The sequence below is a fragment of the Lampris incognitus genome, chromosome 11 (assembly GCF_029633865.1).
Source record: "Lampris incognitus isolate fLamInc1 chromosome 11, fLamInc1.hap2, whole genome shotgun sequence".
Classification (NCBI taxonomy): domain Eukaryota; kingdom Metazoa; phylum Chordata; class Actinopteri; order Lampriformes; family Lampridae; genus Lampris; species Lampris incognitus.
The window spans coordinates 11,513,278-11,529,694 of NC_079221.1; the positions used below are offsets into that span (position 1 = coordinate 11,513,278).

At 44.3% G+C, this 16,417-nt stretch overlaps 2 protein-coding genes across 2 annotated transcripts in view; both read right to left on the reverse strand.

The window, feature by feature from the left end:
* The window catches only part of mgat4a (alpha-1,3-mannosyl-glycoprotein 4-beta-N-acetylglucosaminyltransferase A), a 56,505-nt gene extending 50,000 nt beyond the window's left edge, over positions 1–6,505 (reverse strand). Inside the window, exon 1 of the mRNA XM_056289083.1 lies at positions 5,604–6,505. Within this exon, the coding sequence (XP_056145058.1) occupies positions 5,604–5,697 (94 nt within the window). The 5' untranslated portion in view covers positions 5,698–6,505. The remainder of the gene's footprint in view (positions 1–5,603) is intronic.
* Positions 6,506–7,361: 856 nt separating this feature from the next.
* LOC130121039 (protein CREG2-like) lies at positions 7,362–15,923 on the reverse strand. The gene is made up of 4 exons (XM_056289876.1): positions 15,504–15,923; positions 12,721–12,890; positions 12,159–12,272; positions 7,362–12,043 (listed from the first exon to the last, which is right to left on the reverse strand). Exons 1-4 carry the CDS (start codon positions 15,921–15,923, stop codon positions 11,902–11,904), a joined length of 846 nt encoding a protein of 281 aa, XP_056145851.1. The 3' UTR covers positions 7,362–11,901.
* Positions 15,924–16,417: the final 494 nt, after the last annotated feature.

A 16,417-nucleotide genomic window follows, 5' to 3' on the forward strand; every position in this document is an offset into this window, starting at 1 on the left:
GTGCATGCACACACACACACACACACACACACACACACACACACACACACACACACACACACACAAACACAGAACGCCCTCTTTACAAGAGCAGGCTTACTGTGCATGTAAAGACGAGGGCCTTAACCACCAGGGCAGTCGGGGCCAAACAATGGCCTTGTTCTCTTCCCCGACACAGAGAAGGAGTTTGTGTGTACTCTGGAGAATTGTGACCAGACGTAGAGAAGGAGCAGGACTGAATGAAGAGCAGTGTGGGACAGAGGAAGTAAAAAGAAGCATGAGGAGGGAAGAGAACGATGATTGTTAGCTCACTAAAGAGTGATCCAAGCTGGGAGGCGCCTGGTGCCGTTTATGGTGAGGACAGAACATTGGCTGTCTGGGATGAGGGAGGTGTGTGTGTGTGTCTGTGTGTGTGTATTGTGTCTAGGCAGGATACGCAACATCAGACAGTTTCCCAGCGTATACTCCCTCTCCTTCCCATCCTTTCTCTTTTTAAGTCTAAGCCCTTGACCTGTCCCGCTTCTCTCTCTTCACCTCCCTTTCGGCCACTCAGCAGGACATCTTAGGATGGGGACAAACAAAGCTCATAAACTGAGAAACTCAAGATAAAAGAGGGAGACGAAAGCATAGCTGGACAGTATCCCATTCCCATTTTCTCCAGGGCACGAGCAGGCGGGTTCCTCCCTTCCGCCCTCCTTATCTGCCTCCACACTTGCTCCCTCGCCATAATCTCCATTTTTGAGCTATTTTCGGCCCATTGTGCTTGGAATGATCTGATGACGGAGGGCTCCTGATACGACAGCCACGGCTTTGAGCAGTGAGGAAAGGCAATGAATTGGGTCAAAAGGAAGAAAGGCTTAAGGGGGAGGTTGAATTCTCAAAACGGAAGTTATTTTGTGTGTCCGGTAGTGAGTGAACTCAAGACCTGGGCTAATGCTAACATCAGCCCTGGTGACGGGACCGTGAAAATCAAAACTCAGACTGCGCTTTGATTTTCAATCCTGTCCATCAGCAATTTTAGGTCTCAACGAGAGAAGAGCATTAAGCGGCAGAGTTACAAGAAGGCGAGGTCTCTCTCACTAGGCGATGCGGTAGACTCTGATGGGGAAGTACACATTGTGGAGTCATTCAACATAAGAGTGTTTGGATAGCTGACTCGCACGGCACTCATTCAAAGTAGTCAAGTGACCAGAAACAAGACAAGCAGGACTGACTGCCGGATGCACAAGGTTAGCTAACACCGCAAAAAATGAAAATTCAGTCCAATTGTGCCTCGAGGCCACATGGTGAGACAGTGCATAGACACGGCAAGAAAAGCGTGATTTGCACATTGTGTTTTCAAAGTGACTCAAGTAGGCCTGAGGCCAAGTAGACCAGCCGACCACGCAAGAGGAGAAATCCATCGAGGAACAACAAGAGTAGAAAAGGGACGGAGAATGAAAAAAAAAAAGGAATGAGGTTTGGATTAAAGAATAGCAGTATAGAAAGGGTTTTGTATGGAGAGACATGAAAACAACAGAGAACCCGTGAGGGAAGGGACCACTGGTAATCAGTAGGTCAAATGTGAAGTGCGGAAAGCTCTTGAAGTTGATGAAAACACATCGCCCTTTGTTGTGAATGAATCATAGCCACCCCTTGAAATGTCATCAGTCCTGACATTAACACTGAGGTTATAACTGAAGCTATCATTTCAAATTTAGGCACAACATGTCGAGGTAGGGCGGCGCGGTGGCGCAGTGGTTAGTGTGCGCCTCAAAGCAAGAAGGTTCGAGCCCCAGGGTAGTCCAACCTTGGTGGGTCGTCCTCTGTGTGGAGTTTGCATGTTCTCCCCGTGTCTGTGTGGGTTTCCTCCGGGGGCTCCGGTTTCCTCCCACAGTCCAAAAACATGTAGGTCTGGTGAATCGGCCGTACTAAATTGTCCCTAGGTATGAATGGGTGTGTGTGTGTGTGCGTGTGTGTGTGTGTGTGTGTGCTCTGTGATGGCCTGGTGGCCTGTCCAGGGTGTCTCCCCGCCTGTCGCCCAATGACTGCTGGAATAGGCTCCAGCATCCCCGCGACCCTGAGAGCAGGATAAGTGGTTCAGATAACAGATGGATGTCGAGGTAGAAAAAAACAAAAAAAAAGCTGTGCACTCATAAATCCTGTCACTGTGTGCTTTAAGAAGAGGAGTTGTTGGGCATCCGGGTAGCATGGCGGTCTATTCCGTTGCCTACTGACACGGGGATCACCGGTTCGAATCCCCATGTTACCTCCGGCTTGGTCGGGTGTCCTTGCAGACACAGTTGGCCGTGTCTGCGGGTGGGAAGTCGGATGTGGGTAAGAGCGGGGTAATTGTCCAAGTACAATGTACAATTGGGGAGAAAAAAGGAAAAATCCCCCCCCCCAAAAAAAGAACAGGAGGAATTTCGCCATCTGCAACGCCTTCATCTGATCCTGCTATTTGTGCGCCGATATACAATTCTGCGTTTGATCCTTTCACAGTCAATAATTCAATAGTTTAAGAGCACAGTGATATTTCCAGAGAACGATGCTTCAGAGCAGAGCAGTGGAGCTGTGTTGATAGCTTTCAAGCTGAAAGATTCTGCCAGAAGTTGGTTTCGAAATCGACTGGTTTTCACACCAAGGCCAAAAACAACCTCTGATAGTTGTCGACACCACGTTTGACCCAAAACAACAACTCCATCATTTTCTTGCATCTTGTTACTCAAAGGCACATGGTACAGGACGGGTTTTAGAGAAGCCTCGACCAAACACAAATCCCACTCCCCATTTAAACCCCTTCATAAACACGCTGTCCTACAGTCGGGTGTGGTGAGAATTTCAACATCGATGCATGAAAATCTCATTGATACTCCACAGTAAAACTACATCTGAAAAGAATTAAGAGTGCATCTTGTTTCGCTTCGAGCAAAATGATTTCAGTGAAAAAGTGACATTTCTTTCATACTTGATGGGGCAGATTGTTTATAAATGCCTGTGATTTGTTTCGATTTCACAACAAAACTAGTTTGCCTTACTTGTCAGATGAATGCAAGATGGACTGTGTAATTTCTGAAGGCCATAATCACCATTTTAAAAATCTCACTCAGTGTTTTTGAATGCTTGATTGCACCAATTTATTACCTATTATATATATATATATATTTTACAAAAGTACAACATATTTTACGGTGCCATCTAACCAGTAAATATTGATCAGGGAACAAATACACTTCCCTACATTGCATGTACATTGAAGCACGGTCAACATGGTTCACTTCCAGTTTCAGGGCTCACCTTTATTAAATCCTTGCTGCTTTTTAACTACGTCAAGCGGAAACAATAGATTTAATCCAAGAAGAAATTTGATCAGTAGACTTTTGCCGAGGGCCTGCTACAAAATGTCGTTCCACCGGGCCTCTAAAACGGTTGCGATAATCATTTTCACATCATTTGTTCCTACAAATTACTACACATTTCCTCCTCGTGCCTTGTCACAGACATGCATTGTGCCTGGGATCTTGTTTGACCTGCATTCTTTGTCACTTGCTTAACAACCGGTCAGACTTACTTAACAACCACTTTGGGAGAGAAGACCGGTCGGACTTACTTAACAACCACTGTGGGAAAGAAGACTGGTCGGTTCACAGGTCTGAGCTCATGGCTGCATTTATTGTTGAATTTAATCAAAACTTATCACAATGTTTTAGTCCTGGTCATTTAAGGGGCAGAATTATTTTGCTGCAATTTTTTTTTTTTTTACTATTTAACTCTATCAGACCTTCAAAGTAAGAAATACGTTTTCATGTGGCTAAAATAACAACTTTACCAGGAGTATTCAATCATTGGCCATGGAGAGCCATGTGTATGTGGATTTTCACTGACAAAACACTACACATCTGACTGCCCCAGTTAATCCTCCCCAGTCTTGTTGGATAGCAAGTAAAACAATTTATATAATGAAATGCAAAAAGTAAATATGTTCACAGCTTACGTCAGTTCAGTTTAATCGATCTTTTATGGTGCCTTTGCACGCAATATATTCCATGTAATGTCCCGTCTTTTATCTGGACGCCCAGTCTGAAATAAAGTTTGAATGAATGAATGAAAGTTCAGCCGATATTTTGAACAGGCACAACAAGGCTGACCCACAGCCCCACTCGTCAGTCAACTTACTGGTTATCAACAGGTACAACAAAAGGACAGAAAGCTCCCCCACATGGCCTTTACTTATCAGACCCCCTTTATCCAAACCAAGGAACACTCCAGACCGGCTCTCAATGGTGGCACCCACTGGGCTCCATTTAGAAGAGAACTATTTCATTGAGCAGATAAGCAGCAGGCAATCACGCCATGAAGCTTTGCCTTGGAATTTATCTAAAGGCTGTAATTATTTACACATTGCCGATAACAAGTCACTAAAGCACATAGCCTGGACTTGGTTAACCCTGGGAGCAGGACACATGGTTCTCAGCCTTACCACCCACTGACACTGAGCAGGCCATTGTGTAAAGGACCTGGGGCTAAATGTGTGACAAGATGGGCCAAACACATGATGCTTAATTATATTGGAATAATGGTCATATGCACTGTGGGTTTGAGGGTTGTCTGAATAGAAAAATAGACTTAAGCACTACAACTACACTCTGGTGCAGACGTAGGCAACCATGTGCCATCGTGGAGTGCCAAGAGCGGACAGGTTTTCCTTCCAACCAATCGCCACACCAGGTGACCTTCAACCAGAGGACAGACTAATCAGTGAAATCAGCTGATGTAGTGGATGGTTGGAAAGGAAACCTGTTCACTATTTGCACTCTATGGCACATGGTTGCCTATGTCTGCTCTGGTGTATTACATTTTTGGGGGCGTATTAATTGCGTAAATGGTAAAAGGCGTGGATTGGCCAAAAATGTATCAATTGATGAATTGTAAAACGATTTGAGAATTTCCTTTGTACGTTGCTGTCTTAATGCTGTAAAGATGCAAACATCAGCTGCAAGAATGTCTATCATAAAATTTGAGAATTTTCATCTCCAAAGGTCACTTATTCGTCATTCTGCCTGGGATATGTCGCACCATGACAATGTAATGAAATGAGATTACTTCATTTTTACAGGGTTTTTCTAGTCAAAGGACACGGCGCTTTACACTGAAACAACTGCATCATATTACAGCAATGGGTGGCGCCCGGTGGGAATCAAACCCCTAACTTTTGAGCAGTATCACTGCCATGCTCAAGGAATATGCTGCAATGACGTCATGTACTCCGCCAACTGAGTTACACAGGACCACTATGTCAGGAATGACAGGTTGGGAAGAAATGTCGATGCAATACACTGAACAGCAACCTTAGAGAGAGAGGTTGCGCATTAGGATGGGAACTATCCCGTGACTTGTTCACCACGTTGTTGTGCAGCTTAAATAACTTTAAATTCCAAAGTGTCAGCATTGTGTCTAGTTACAGGTCATTTGGTAAAAAAAACAACAAAAAAAACAACAAAAACAAAAAAAACCTAATACAATAGTTGATTTGATCAACCTATGCAGCTGTCACTTTTAAAAACAACGTTAATTTGCAATACGGGGTGTGTATATATATATATATATATACACATTAAGCCTACCTTTGCCATTCTGCCAGGCCGTGTACCAGGACAAGCTGAGAAAGGAGGTGAAGAAGATGATCGCAGTGGCCACCGTCCCATTTCTGAGCCTCATCTCATTTCAGCGATAGTCTCTCCACGACTCGCGGGGACCCCCGGGGCTGCCGTGTCTCCCTCTCCGCCTCTCAGGATGTCAAACCCGGCGTAGGCGAATGCATAGGGCGGGTGGGTAGGTGGGTAGCGACGGCCCTCGGTTGAGAAAGAAAAAGAAAAAAAGAAAAAGATACGGAAGAACAGATACGGACTTCAACGGCGACAACGAAGAGCCACTTGGACGAGGCGTCCCGGTCCGCCGCGATTCCTTCTCCGCGCGTCTTGTCGTAAATCGAGTCGCAGGCTGTCGCAGACTCCTCTCGTACCGTTAGGACGAGCGGTCACGGGGCGCCCCCGCCTCCGACGCTACTCCGACGCGTTTCACGATCTTTCGCGATAGAAGCTCTCATGGTCAGTCAAGTTCCGAGCTAGCTGACTCGCCCGCCATCTTCCGTATAAGCGTTGTTCGCTTGTTAAGAGATAACGACGTGACGTGACGACTGATTCTCCGACATCCGACCGTTCCGTCTTGTGACAGGCGGTCGCGAGCCGCGCCGCTTCTGAACGTTTTATTGTTTTGGTGAGCGGACCCCCGGCTTAGGGGGGGGGGGAAGGGGGGGTTCGGGCCCTAACTGATCATGTAAATTGCTTGCCGTGCTTTAAAGGAGGTAACGCCGAAACTCCGCTAGCCCCGTCTCAGCCCCCTTCCACCAGCATCTCTACCCCCCCCCCCAAAAAATAGTACGCGACCGGATGGAGACGCTTCTGCCCGCCTCCGCGCCGCGCCGTTTATCGGTTTGCTACCACGCTTTCTTACAGGTGGGTTCAAGTAGTCGCTTAAAGCCGCAAAAGGGAAAACAATGCGCCAAAACGCGAAGGTCGCATCGCCTCCCTGACAGCGCCTGTCTGGAGTTAAAAGTCGTCTCGTGAGAGGCTCTTGTGTCATTGGTCGTTGGATTTGGTGCGTTCGATTTCGGTCAACGCTGAAGCCCGACGGGCGGAGTCTCGCGGTCTTTTCTCCCCGGTCTTAACCCCGCCTTGTACCTGTTTCAGTAAACGCCCGCACTCTGGTGAAAGTCACATGCGTCGCATGAAGTAATTCAGTTCGGGTGCCATTATGGAAGATGTTGATGGAAGAAACGTGGTAACACCGGGGCGGCATGGCTAAGGAGGTCGAGCGGGTCGTCTAGTAATTGGAAGGTCGCTGGTTCGACCTGCGGAGAGCGTGTCGAAGTGTCCTTGAGCGAGACACTGAACCCTTAACTGCTCCTGATGAGCAGGTTGGCACCTTGCGTGGCAGCCTCCACTATCAGTGTATGAATGTGCGTGAATGGGTGAATGTGAGGCAAACACTGTCAGGCGCTTTGAGTGGCCGGTAAGCTAGAAAAGCGCTATATAAAGGCAGCCCGTTTACCATTTGCTAAAATTACCAGCGCTGCAAACTGTCCAAACAAACAGGTATCTGAAAACAAAATCAAATTGTTATTGGTGAAGGCGCCATCTTGTGTTGATGCCTTCAACAAGCAACAAAACTGTCTTTTTCAGAATATAAACTATGATGCCATTCTTCTTATTCTTGTTGGGCTATCATTTTGACATAAAACCCTGACAGGTAGTGGGAATATGGGTACAACCTCTGGTCACAGACCAGCAGACTTCCGCAACATGATATTAAAGTACAGGCTACATGATCAAAGACTTCTTTTTTTATTTGAGCGACTGTATGCAAACAGTAAAATAAATTCATGGTGTAATTTCAAAGCATCTAGCGAATGAGATTTTGTCCTTACAGCATTCACAGTTTCAAAGAGCTTTGGAAATGCCTTAACCGCACCGTGTTGCACACAAAAGCATTCCTTTCAGCGAAAACCACATCTATGAAATTATTTAGTTCCAGGTACTGGACTGAAAAACTTGGCCTTGAAAGAAAAAGGCAAAGAGAAAAACTGCACTGCAAACATAAAGCATTTTTTGATCATTGTGGCTATAATCTCTTAATCTCACAAATTCTTTTTACAATTACACTTGAAAAAATATCTCCTCATCTACTCTGGAACATTTTGACCATTTGCAAAACAAACAGTGTTTTGCTTCCACCACAAAGTAAAAGATTACATTAAGTTTGGAGCGTTAACATCACACAACTTCGCTCCTTTCGTAAAATTTTTCTCAAAGGTCATTACAGCAATCAGGTCCTTCCACAATTCAAACGTGTGTGACTTACTTTGAAAAAATAATCAGTGATTCACTTCCAGAAATACCTTGATTAAAATAATTAATGCAACAAAAATTGTTCTGCAAAGCCGAAGTACTGCAATCTCTAAACAGCAAAAATTCAGCAAAAATTACTCCTTAGCAAGGAGAAGACAAGGGGGAAGGCATGTCCAGAGGCAGTGGGAGAGGAGGAAGGGTAGGAGTGTGGAGGTGACAGTCGGAACTTCGAATGTTGACACTATGACTGGTAAAGGAAGAGGGCTGGCTGATGTAATGGAGAGAAGGAAGGTAGATATACTGTGTGTGCAAGAGACCAGGTGGAAGGGAAGTAAAGCCAGGGACATCGGAGGTGGGTTCAAACTCTTCTACCATGGCGCGGATGGGAGGAGAAATGGGGTAGGGGTAATTCTGAAGGAAGAGTATGCCAAGAGTATGCTGGAGGTGTGAAGAGAGTGTCGACAGACTGATGAGCATGAAGCTGGAAATCAAAGGTGTGATGATGAATGTTATCAGTGCATGTGCCCCACAATTTGGGTGTGAGATGGAAGAGAAAGAATTCTGGAGTGTGTTGGATGAAGTGGTGGAGAGGGTACCCAAGGAGGAGAGTGGTAATTGGAGCAGACTTCAATGGGCATGTTGAAGGGAACAGAGGTGATGAGGAGATGATGGACAGGTATGGTACCAAGTAGAGGGATGTGGAGGGACAGACGGTGGTGGATTTTGCAAAAAGGATGGAAATGGCTGTGGTGAATACATATTTCAAGAAGAGGGAAGAACACAAGGTGATGTATAAGAGTGAAGGAAAGTGCACACAGGTGAACTATATCTTATGCACGAGGAGTGATCTGAAAGGGATTGAAGGCGTGATCTGAAAGGGATTGGAGACTGCAAGGTGGTGATAGGCAGCATCAGATGGTGGTCTGTAGGATGACTTTGGAGATCAAGAAAAGGAAGAGAGTGAAGGCAGAGCCAAGGATCAAATGGTTGAAGTTGACGAAGGAAGAAGTGTGGCGTTCAGGGCGCAGTTAAGACAGGCACTAGGTGGTAGTGAAGAGTTGCCGGATGGCTGAGCAACTACTGCAAAAATAGTGAGGGAGACAGCTAGGAAGGTACTTGGTGGTCATCTGGAAAGAAGAAGGAAGACAAGGAGATTTGGTGGTGGAATGAGGAAGTACAGCAAAGTATACACAGGACGAGGTTGGCAAAGAAGAAGTGGGACAGCCAGAGAGATGAAGAAAGTAGACAGGAGTACAAGGAGATGTGCCGTAAAATGGAGAGAGGTGGCGAAGGCAAAGGAAAAGGCATATGGGGAGTTGTATGAGAGGTTGGACAATAAGGAAGGACAAAAGGACTTGTACCAATTGGCTAGATAGAGGGACCAAGCTGGGAATTATGTGCAGCAGGCTAGGGCAATGAAGGATAGAGATGGAAATGTGCTGACAAGCGAGGAGAGTGTGTTGAGAAGGTAGAAGGAGTACTTTGAGGGGCTGATTAATGAAGAAAATGAGAGTAAGAGAAATGGTTGGATGATGCGGGGGTAGTGAATCAGGAAGTGTGGTGGATTAGCAAGGAGGAAGTGAGGGCAGCTATGATGACGATGAAGATTGGAAAGGCAGTTGGTCCAGATGACATACCTGTGGAGGCACGGAGGTGTTTGGGAGAGATGGCAGTGGGGTTTTTAACTAGATTGTTTAACACAATCTTGGAAAGGGAGAGGATGGCTGAGGAGTGGAGAAGAAATATACTGGTACCGAATTTTCAAGAATAAGGGCCATGTGCAGAACTGTAGCAACTACAGAGGTATAAAGTTGATCAGCCACAGCATGAAGATATGGGAAAGAGTAATGGAAGCTAGATTAAGTGGAGAGGTGATGACTGGCGAGCAGCAGTATAGTAGTTTCATGCCACGAAAGAGCACCACAGATGCGATGTTTGCTTTGAGAATGTTGATTGAGAAGTTTAGAGAATGTCAGAAGGAGTTACATTGCGTCTTTGTGGATTTAGAGAAAGCATATGACATGGTGCCAAGAGAGGAGGTGTGGTATTGTATGAGATAGTCGGGAGTTGCAGAGAAGTACTATGTAGGAGTGGTGCAGGATATGTATGAGGGAAGTGTGACAATGGTGAGGTGTGCGGTTGGAATGACATATGGGTTCAAGGTGGAGGTGGGATTACATCAAGGATCGGCTCTGAGCCCTTTCTTGTTTGCAATGGTGATGGACAGGTTGACGGACAAGATCAGGCAGGAATCTCCGTTGACGATGATGTTTGCGGATGACATTGTGCTCTGTAGTGAGAGTAGGGAGCAGGTTGAGGAGAGCCTGGAGAGGTGGAGGTATGCACTGGAGAGAACAGGAATGAAAGTCACTAGGAGCAAGATGGAATACATATGCGTGAATGAGAGGGAGGACAGCAGAATGGTGAGGATACAAGGAGTAGAGGCAATGAAGATGGATGAGTTTATATACTTGGGGTCAACTGTTCAAAATAACGGGGAGTGCACAAGAGAGGTGAAGAAGAGCGTACAGGCAGGGTGGAATGGGTAGAGAAGAGTGTCAGGAGTGATTTGTGACAGAAGGGTACCAGCAAGAGGTAAAGTGAAGGTTTACAAGATGGTAGTGAGACCAGCTATGTTGTATGATTTGGAGACAGTGGCACTGACGAAAAGACAGGAGGTGGAGCTGGAGGTGGCAGAGTTGAAGATGCTAAGATTTTCACTGGGAGTGACGAAGAAGGACAGGATTAGGAACGAGTATATAAGAGGGACAGCTCAGGTTGGATGGTTTGGAGACAAAGCAAGAGAGGTAAGATTGAGATGTTTTGGACACGTGTGGAGGAGAGATGCTGGGTATATTGGGAGAAGGACGCTGAATATGGAGCTGCCAGGCAGGAAGAAAAGAGGAAGGCCAATGAGGAGGTTTATGAATGTGGTGAGGGAGGACATGCAGGTGGCTGGCATGACAGAGGAAGATGCAGAGGACAGGAAGAGATGGAAACGGATGATCCGCTGTGGCGACCCCTAACAGGAGCAGCTGAAAGCAGGAGCAGTAGTAGTAGTAGTAACAATGCAAGTTTAAATATCGACTGGACTGAACCAAACCAGTTCCTACAAGAGGCATTTCAAAAATGCAAACCCAGGAAACCCACAAGCATTACAATGTCATTCAACAATTCTTATGCTCATTTGTGTACACACATTCCTCATTTCAAAACATAAACTAATGCACGTTCATTGTGAATGCATCACAGGATTATGGGTAATGCCATAACACCACCCATTAATATATTAACCAAAGATGACTTAAAAAGCTTGATGATTTCCAAGACAAAGTAAAAAGTTTGTAGGCTGCAAAGGCCATTCATAAATACCACTTAAACCAACAGATTTTTTGAGAGATTTCACAATATTCTTTACACAGGGACGGTTTTAAGAATCACACTCCCGATGCTTTGCCTGCTGGACTGACCTGTATTTACAGTCTGGAATGATGCACTGGTATAATCTCATCAACCAGACCCAATTTGGGAGTCCATGACACCCAAATTGACTGGGTATGACTGAGTATGGCCATCATCTCATAGGGAACAGTTTCAAAAAGGCGAGCCCACCCAACAAATAGATGGTCCAATCAAAGCTTTGGAGACTAATCCAATGACTATAGAGGGTGACCTGTGACAAAGCAGCTTTGTAAAGAACTATCTTGGAAGAGGTGAATGGTAGAGTTAGTTGTGGAAGCCATATCACATGATGTGTCACATGACACAGGCACACTGCACCATGCAAAAGTGTGTTGGCTGTTGCCATGAAAGTCACTCTACATTATGAGATTTATGAATTTGTCTTTGCGTTATTGTTATTTACAACAATGCTGCATAGGGTCTCCTTCGATCAGCCTCCAATACTGGGATTAGAGCTTTCAATGAGAGGGAAACCAGATCAAATCTCACAAATCAACATGGTTGATTTGTGAGACTGATCTGGCTCACAAGGCTAGCACCAAGATGGAGACTTTTAGAAAGGTGTGGCTTTGAAGTAGTCCTCCAATGGAATGAGTGACACTCCTCCAACCCAATCCTGCAGCCAGACCTGGATCAACTCTAGCTTCAAGAAGAACCACTTATGTTCCACTGGCCATTTTTGCATCACCGGATGCCTACAAAGATAAGAAGATTGCAAAGTGATTCATATGTGAAATAGCTTGTTTTCCAACTCTGCAGTGAAGTCAACATACATTCATGTACCAACTCATTCTGTATGAGCCCAGTCACCTTGTGAACATGGCTGCCTTTGCAAACTCCAGCTCCTCTGGGCCCACCGTCACCATCTTGCCTGTTAATGTGAGTCGGGCACATCTTGGATCCTCAGGATCATATATCATCTGCCTGGAAAGACAACAAAAGACTATATCACCATAGTAACAAACAAACATATATGAAGGTTCCTGACAGTAAGTTAAGTAATAATGTATTAGTCCATTTGTCAACAGAGATATTAGTTGTTTTTCTGCCTACAGTGCCCAAACTCATCAGCCAGAGACCAATGGGGCAGTTTGGGTGTAGTGCCTTGCCCAAGGGCAAAAAAGCTCCATTTGAGATGGATCCCAAATGAAGCTTTTTTCCCCCTGCTACATTGTAGCAGGATCCCAAATGCTACAAGCAACTCCCAGGCCAAACCAGGATTATCCAGCAGGTCCTCAGATTCAAACTGGCGACCCTTCAGTAAGTGTCCCTCTTTTCTTTTACCACAAGGATATCAGCCGTGCCCCCGATAGCATACCTAGGTCTGTATTTGTCTGTTTGCCACCCAATTGCATCAAAAGGTGGAGCATACCTGCAGAAGTCTCCCTCAGCCTCTGAGAACGTGAGAGAAGCATACGGGTTGCTTTTCAGGTCAGACACAGTGTTATCCATCGGAGTAACGTAAAAATAAATGACTCCAGTGCTGTTATCCAATGGCCCATCACTGACTGAGAAGATGTTACCAAAGGGGAGACCCTTGATCTGATGAGAAAATTAACAAGTACATATCTAGTTACATCAGACAGCATGCAGAGCACAGTTGTCTCTTACAGCGCTCAGTAATGTGGTGGTAATTTAAGAGATGCCCATAAGCAATGAGTGTAGTAAGGATGATAGATATTAATGCCCAGAATAAAGTAAGAGATATACTCTTTACACACAACTGAATCTATTTTGAACTGAATCAATCTTTTTCCAGCTCCTACTAATAAATGCAACTAATATACTGATACTGTTATACTTTTATTTTAAAATACCATACTAATATAATATACTACTAAAACTAATATATGCTACTAATACTATAACACTAGCAAAAATGTACAATAGTAATATAACTAATACTGTTATACTATAAAATTATACAAATTTAGAATATAATACGATATATACTATACATAAATACTAATTCTAATACAATATGCTAAGTTACTAATGCCATTATACTATACTATTTTACTATTTAAAATCATATATTCATATATTTATATATATATAAAACGAGTGTTTCAAAACTCCAAGAAAACATCCATATTGACCTGAGTAGTAATAATATACTAATACAACTATAATTTCATGAATGAATGAATGAATGAATGAATGACTTTATTTGTCATTGCACACCTGTGCAACGAAATTAAGTGCAACTTCCCAGTGATACAAAAATAAAATATATACAAATACTCAAAATACACATTTGCAGCACAATCAACATATAGATAACGTATGTATAAGTGTAAAAACAAGTGTAATATCTATTACACTAGATGTTGTTTGGTTTTTACAAAATAACACTTTTCGACTGATGTCTCCCATAGCACAGCCACCTGCCCCCCCCCCCCGGTTTAATAAGCCTGTTCTTGGCTAAAGCAGAAACATCTGATCGACAGATCTTAAAGATGGCAATGTCTCAAACTTGAACATTGATTCAACATTAGAGAAACAAGGAAGAGATTTCCTCTATGATTGCTTACACAACTTCAACCGCTGTGAGAATTTCCCACCCCTCAGCTAGAGTGCACGCTTAGAGTGCCTGCTTCTGGTTCAGATGGCTGCAAATTTCAACTTGAAGTGAGGAAACGATCAAGCCACGGCCAGACCATAGAGCCTAAGTATTCAAACTAAATCAGTTGTACAATCTTTTTTTTTTTCCCCAGTTAATTATTCTGTATTCGATTTTGCTCAGAAGTTCATTTCGTTCAGCTTTATAATAGGAACCTTCTGCCTGGTAATACGGAGGAAGATTTCTGTTTGTCTGGCAATACACTCAAGGACGTGTATGAAGTCTGTATAGGAGAGCAGAATGTTACTAACGGGATGGGGAATATAACTTGAACCTGTAATGATGCCCCCCTGTATATACGTTATGGAAAACAAGAAACTCAGTAGCATTGCTATCTCACAGGAAAAGAAACGAGTTTATTTCCCAAATGAAACACTGGTTGAAGTTTGTCTAAAAGACTGCATTGTTACCACCACAGTGACAACTTTGTAATGAAATTAATAAGCGATCTGGATACTCTGTGTATTGCACTAACCTGGGTCGGCATAGTTTATTGCACGTGCCAAGTGTACAGGTGGTATTGCACAGTTTCAGGATATTATTGCAACCTTAGAGTTTGTTAACAAGAGTTCAGTTCTTTAATGGCACATGAGCGGAAACTGTTCAGAAGTCTGGAAGTACGGGTCTTGAAAGACCTATAGCGCCTCCCAGAGGGCAGCAGAATGAAAAGGCGGTTGCCTGGGTGAGAGGAGTCCTTGATTATGTTTGTGGTCCCACGTAGGTGGCGGGATGTGTGTGTCCTCATGTGAAGGCAGCTGTGTGCCAGTGGGTTTCTGTGCTGACTTAATTAACCACTCTGCAGGGCCCCTCACGCTAATATACTATGACACTAATAAACCATACTGATACAATTTACTCGTTCTATACTATTATTATCATACTAATTAATTTATACTAATAATCCAACACTATTATACTAATAGTCCCATACTATTATACTAATTAAATTATACTAATTTACAAACGCTATATACAAACATGTAGAAACTTCAAAATTAATGATCAGTCTTATTAACTGGGCTTCAACGGCTAATAGAAAACATCTATATTGACCTGAGTAGTAATAATACACTAACACGAATATACCATTCTATTGATAGACAAATACTAATATTAACACCAACACTATCATATCATACTATTAATCTATACAAATTGACGTATACTGTAGAAAAGTATAAAAGATAGTCCCACTATGAACTGCATTGACTGGGCTTTCACAACTAATATCCATAATGACTTGAAAAGTAATCATTTACTCCTTCTAATATATTACTAATATACAAATAGCCCAAAAAACTATACCATACAGGTATTGTACTACAGTATTATATCACTAATTAAACTAATTTACTAATACCTTATCTACTACTGCTCTCGGCTGCTCCTGTTAGGGGTCGCCACAATACCTTATACATATACCACTACTGACACCTTATAAAATAACAATTATTCATTATATCAGTTCAGTATATAAACTGGGCTTTCACGGAAAACATTGACCTGCGTGTGTGTGAGATGCTTTACTTCACCTTGTCTTGAGTTGAGATGGTGGCAAGATGGCCCCAGTCGCTGTAATGGGAAATGTAGCGGGCGGTTCTGGCGGTCTCCTGGTGCGGGGGAGGAGGTCTGCTGTTGGAGGACCTCGCCACCTCCTCCATCCGATAAGAAAACAGCCTGGATGAAAGCGGAGCAGCGTTTTCTCTCTCTGGTTTCACCGACCCTTCAGGCTTTTCTACGGCCTCTCCCAGCACCTTTGCCTGGTAGGGCTGCTTCCATAAGCCGCCGCCGTCCACCAGGAGCGCCGGGGAGACCTCCTCCTCCTCGGACAGGTCTCTCTCCCCCACGTCGCTGGAGGAGACCGCCCAGGAGACGGAGCTCCTCAGCGTGTAGCTCCGACATTGACAATGAAACCCGACGAACACCAGCATGAGGAGAAAACGAGGCGTCATTGAGCTGGTGGACAGACAGACTGCTACTGTTTACAAAACACACACTCACATGTTTCGTAACCGCGACTTGCGAAACCAGGGAGGAAGATACAGCGCCACCTGCTGACCATCGGTAACTCCGACAGGCATGCTTCCAGTTACAGCTCCTCCTTTTCTTCTTCGTCCTCCTCCTCCTCCTCCTCGTCTTCTTCTGCTTCTTCTTCGTCTTCTTCTGCTTCTTCTTCTTATGGTGGTTGGGCAAACAACTTTCTGATTCAGTACTGCCACCAGCTGCGCAGGAGTGTGAATGAGGACTTTCGATTAAAAAAAAATCTGCTACTACTACTTTCGGCTGCTCCCGTTAGGGGTCACCACAGCGGATCATCCGTTTCCATTTCTACGTCGTCCTTTTTCATACCAGCCACCCGCATGTCCTCCCTCACCACATCCATAAACCTCCTCTTTGGCCTTCCTCTTTTCCTCTTCCCTGGCAGCTCCATATTCAGCATCCTTCT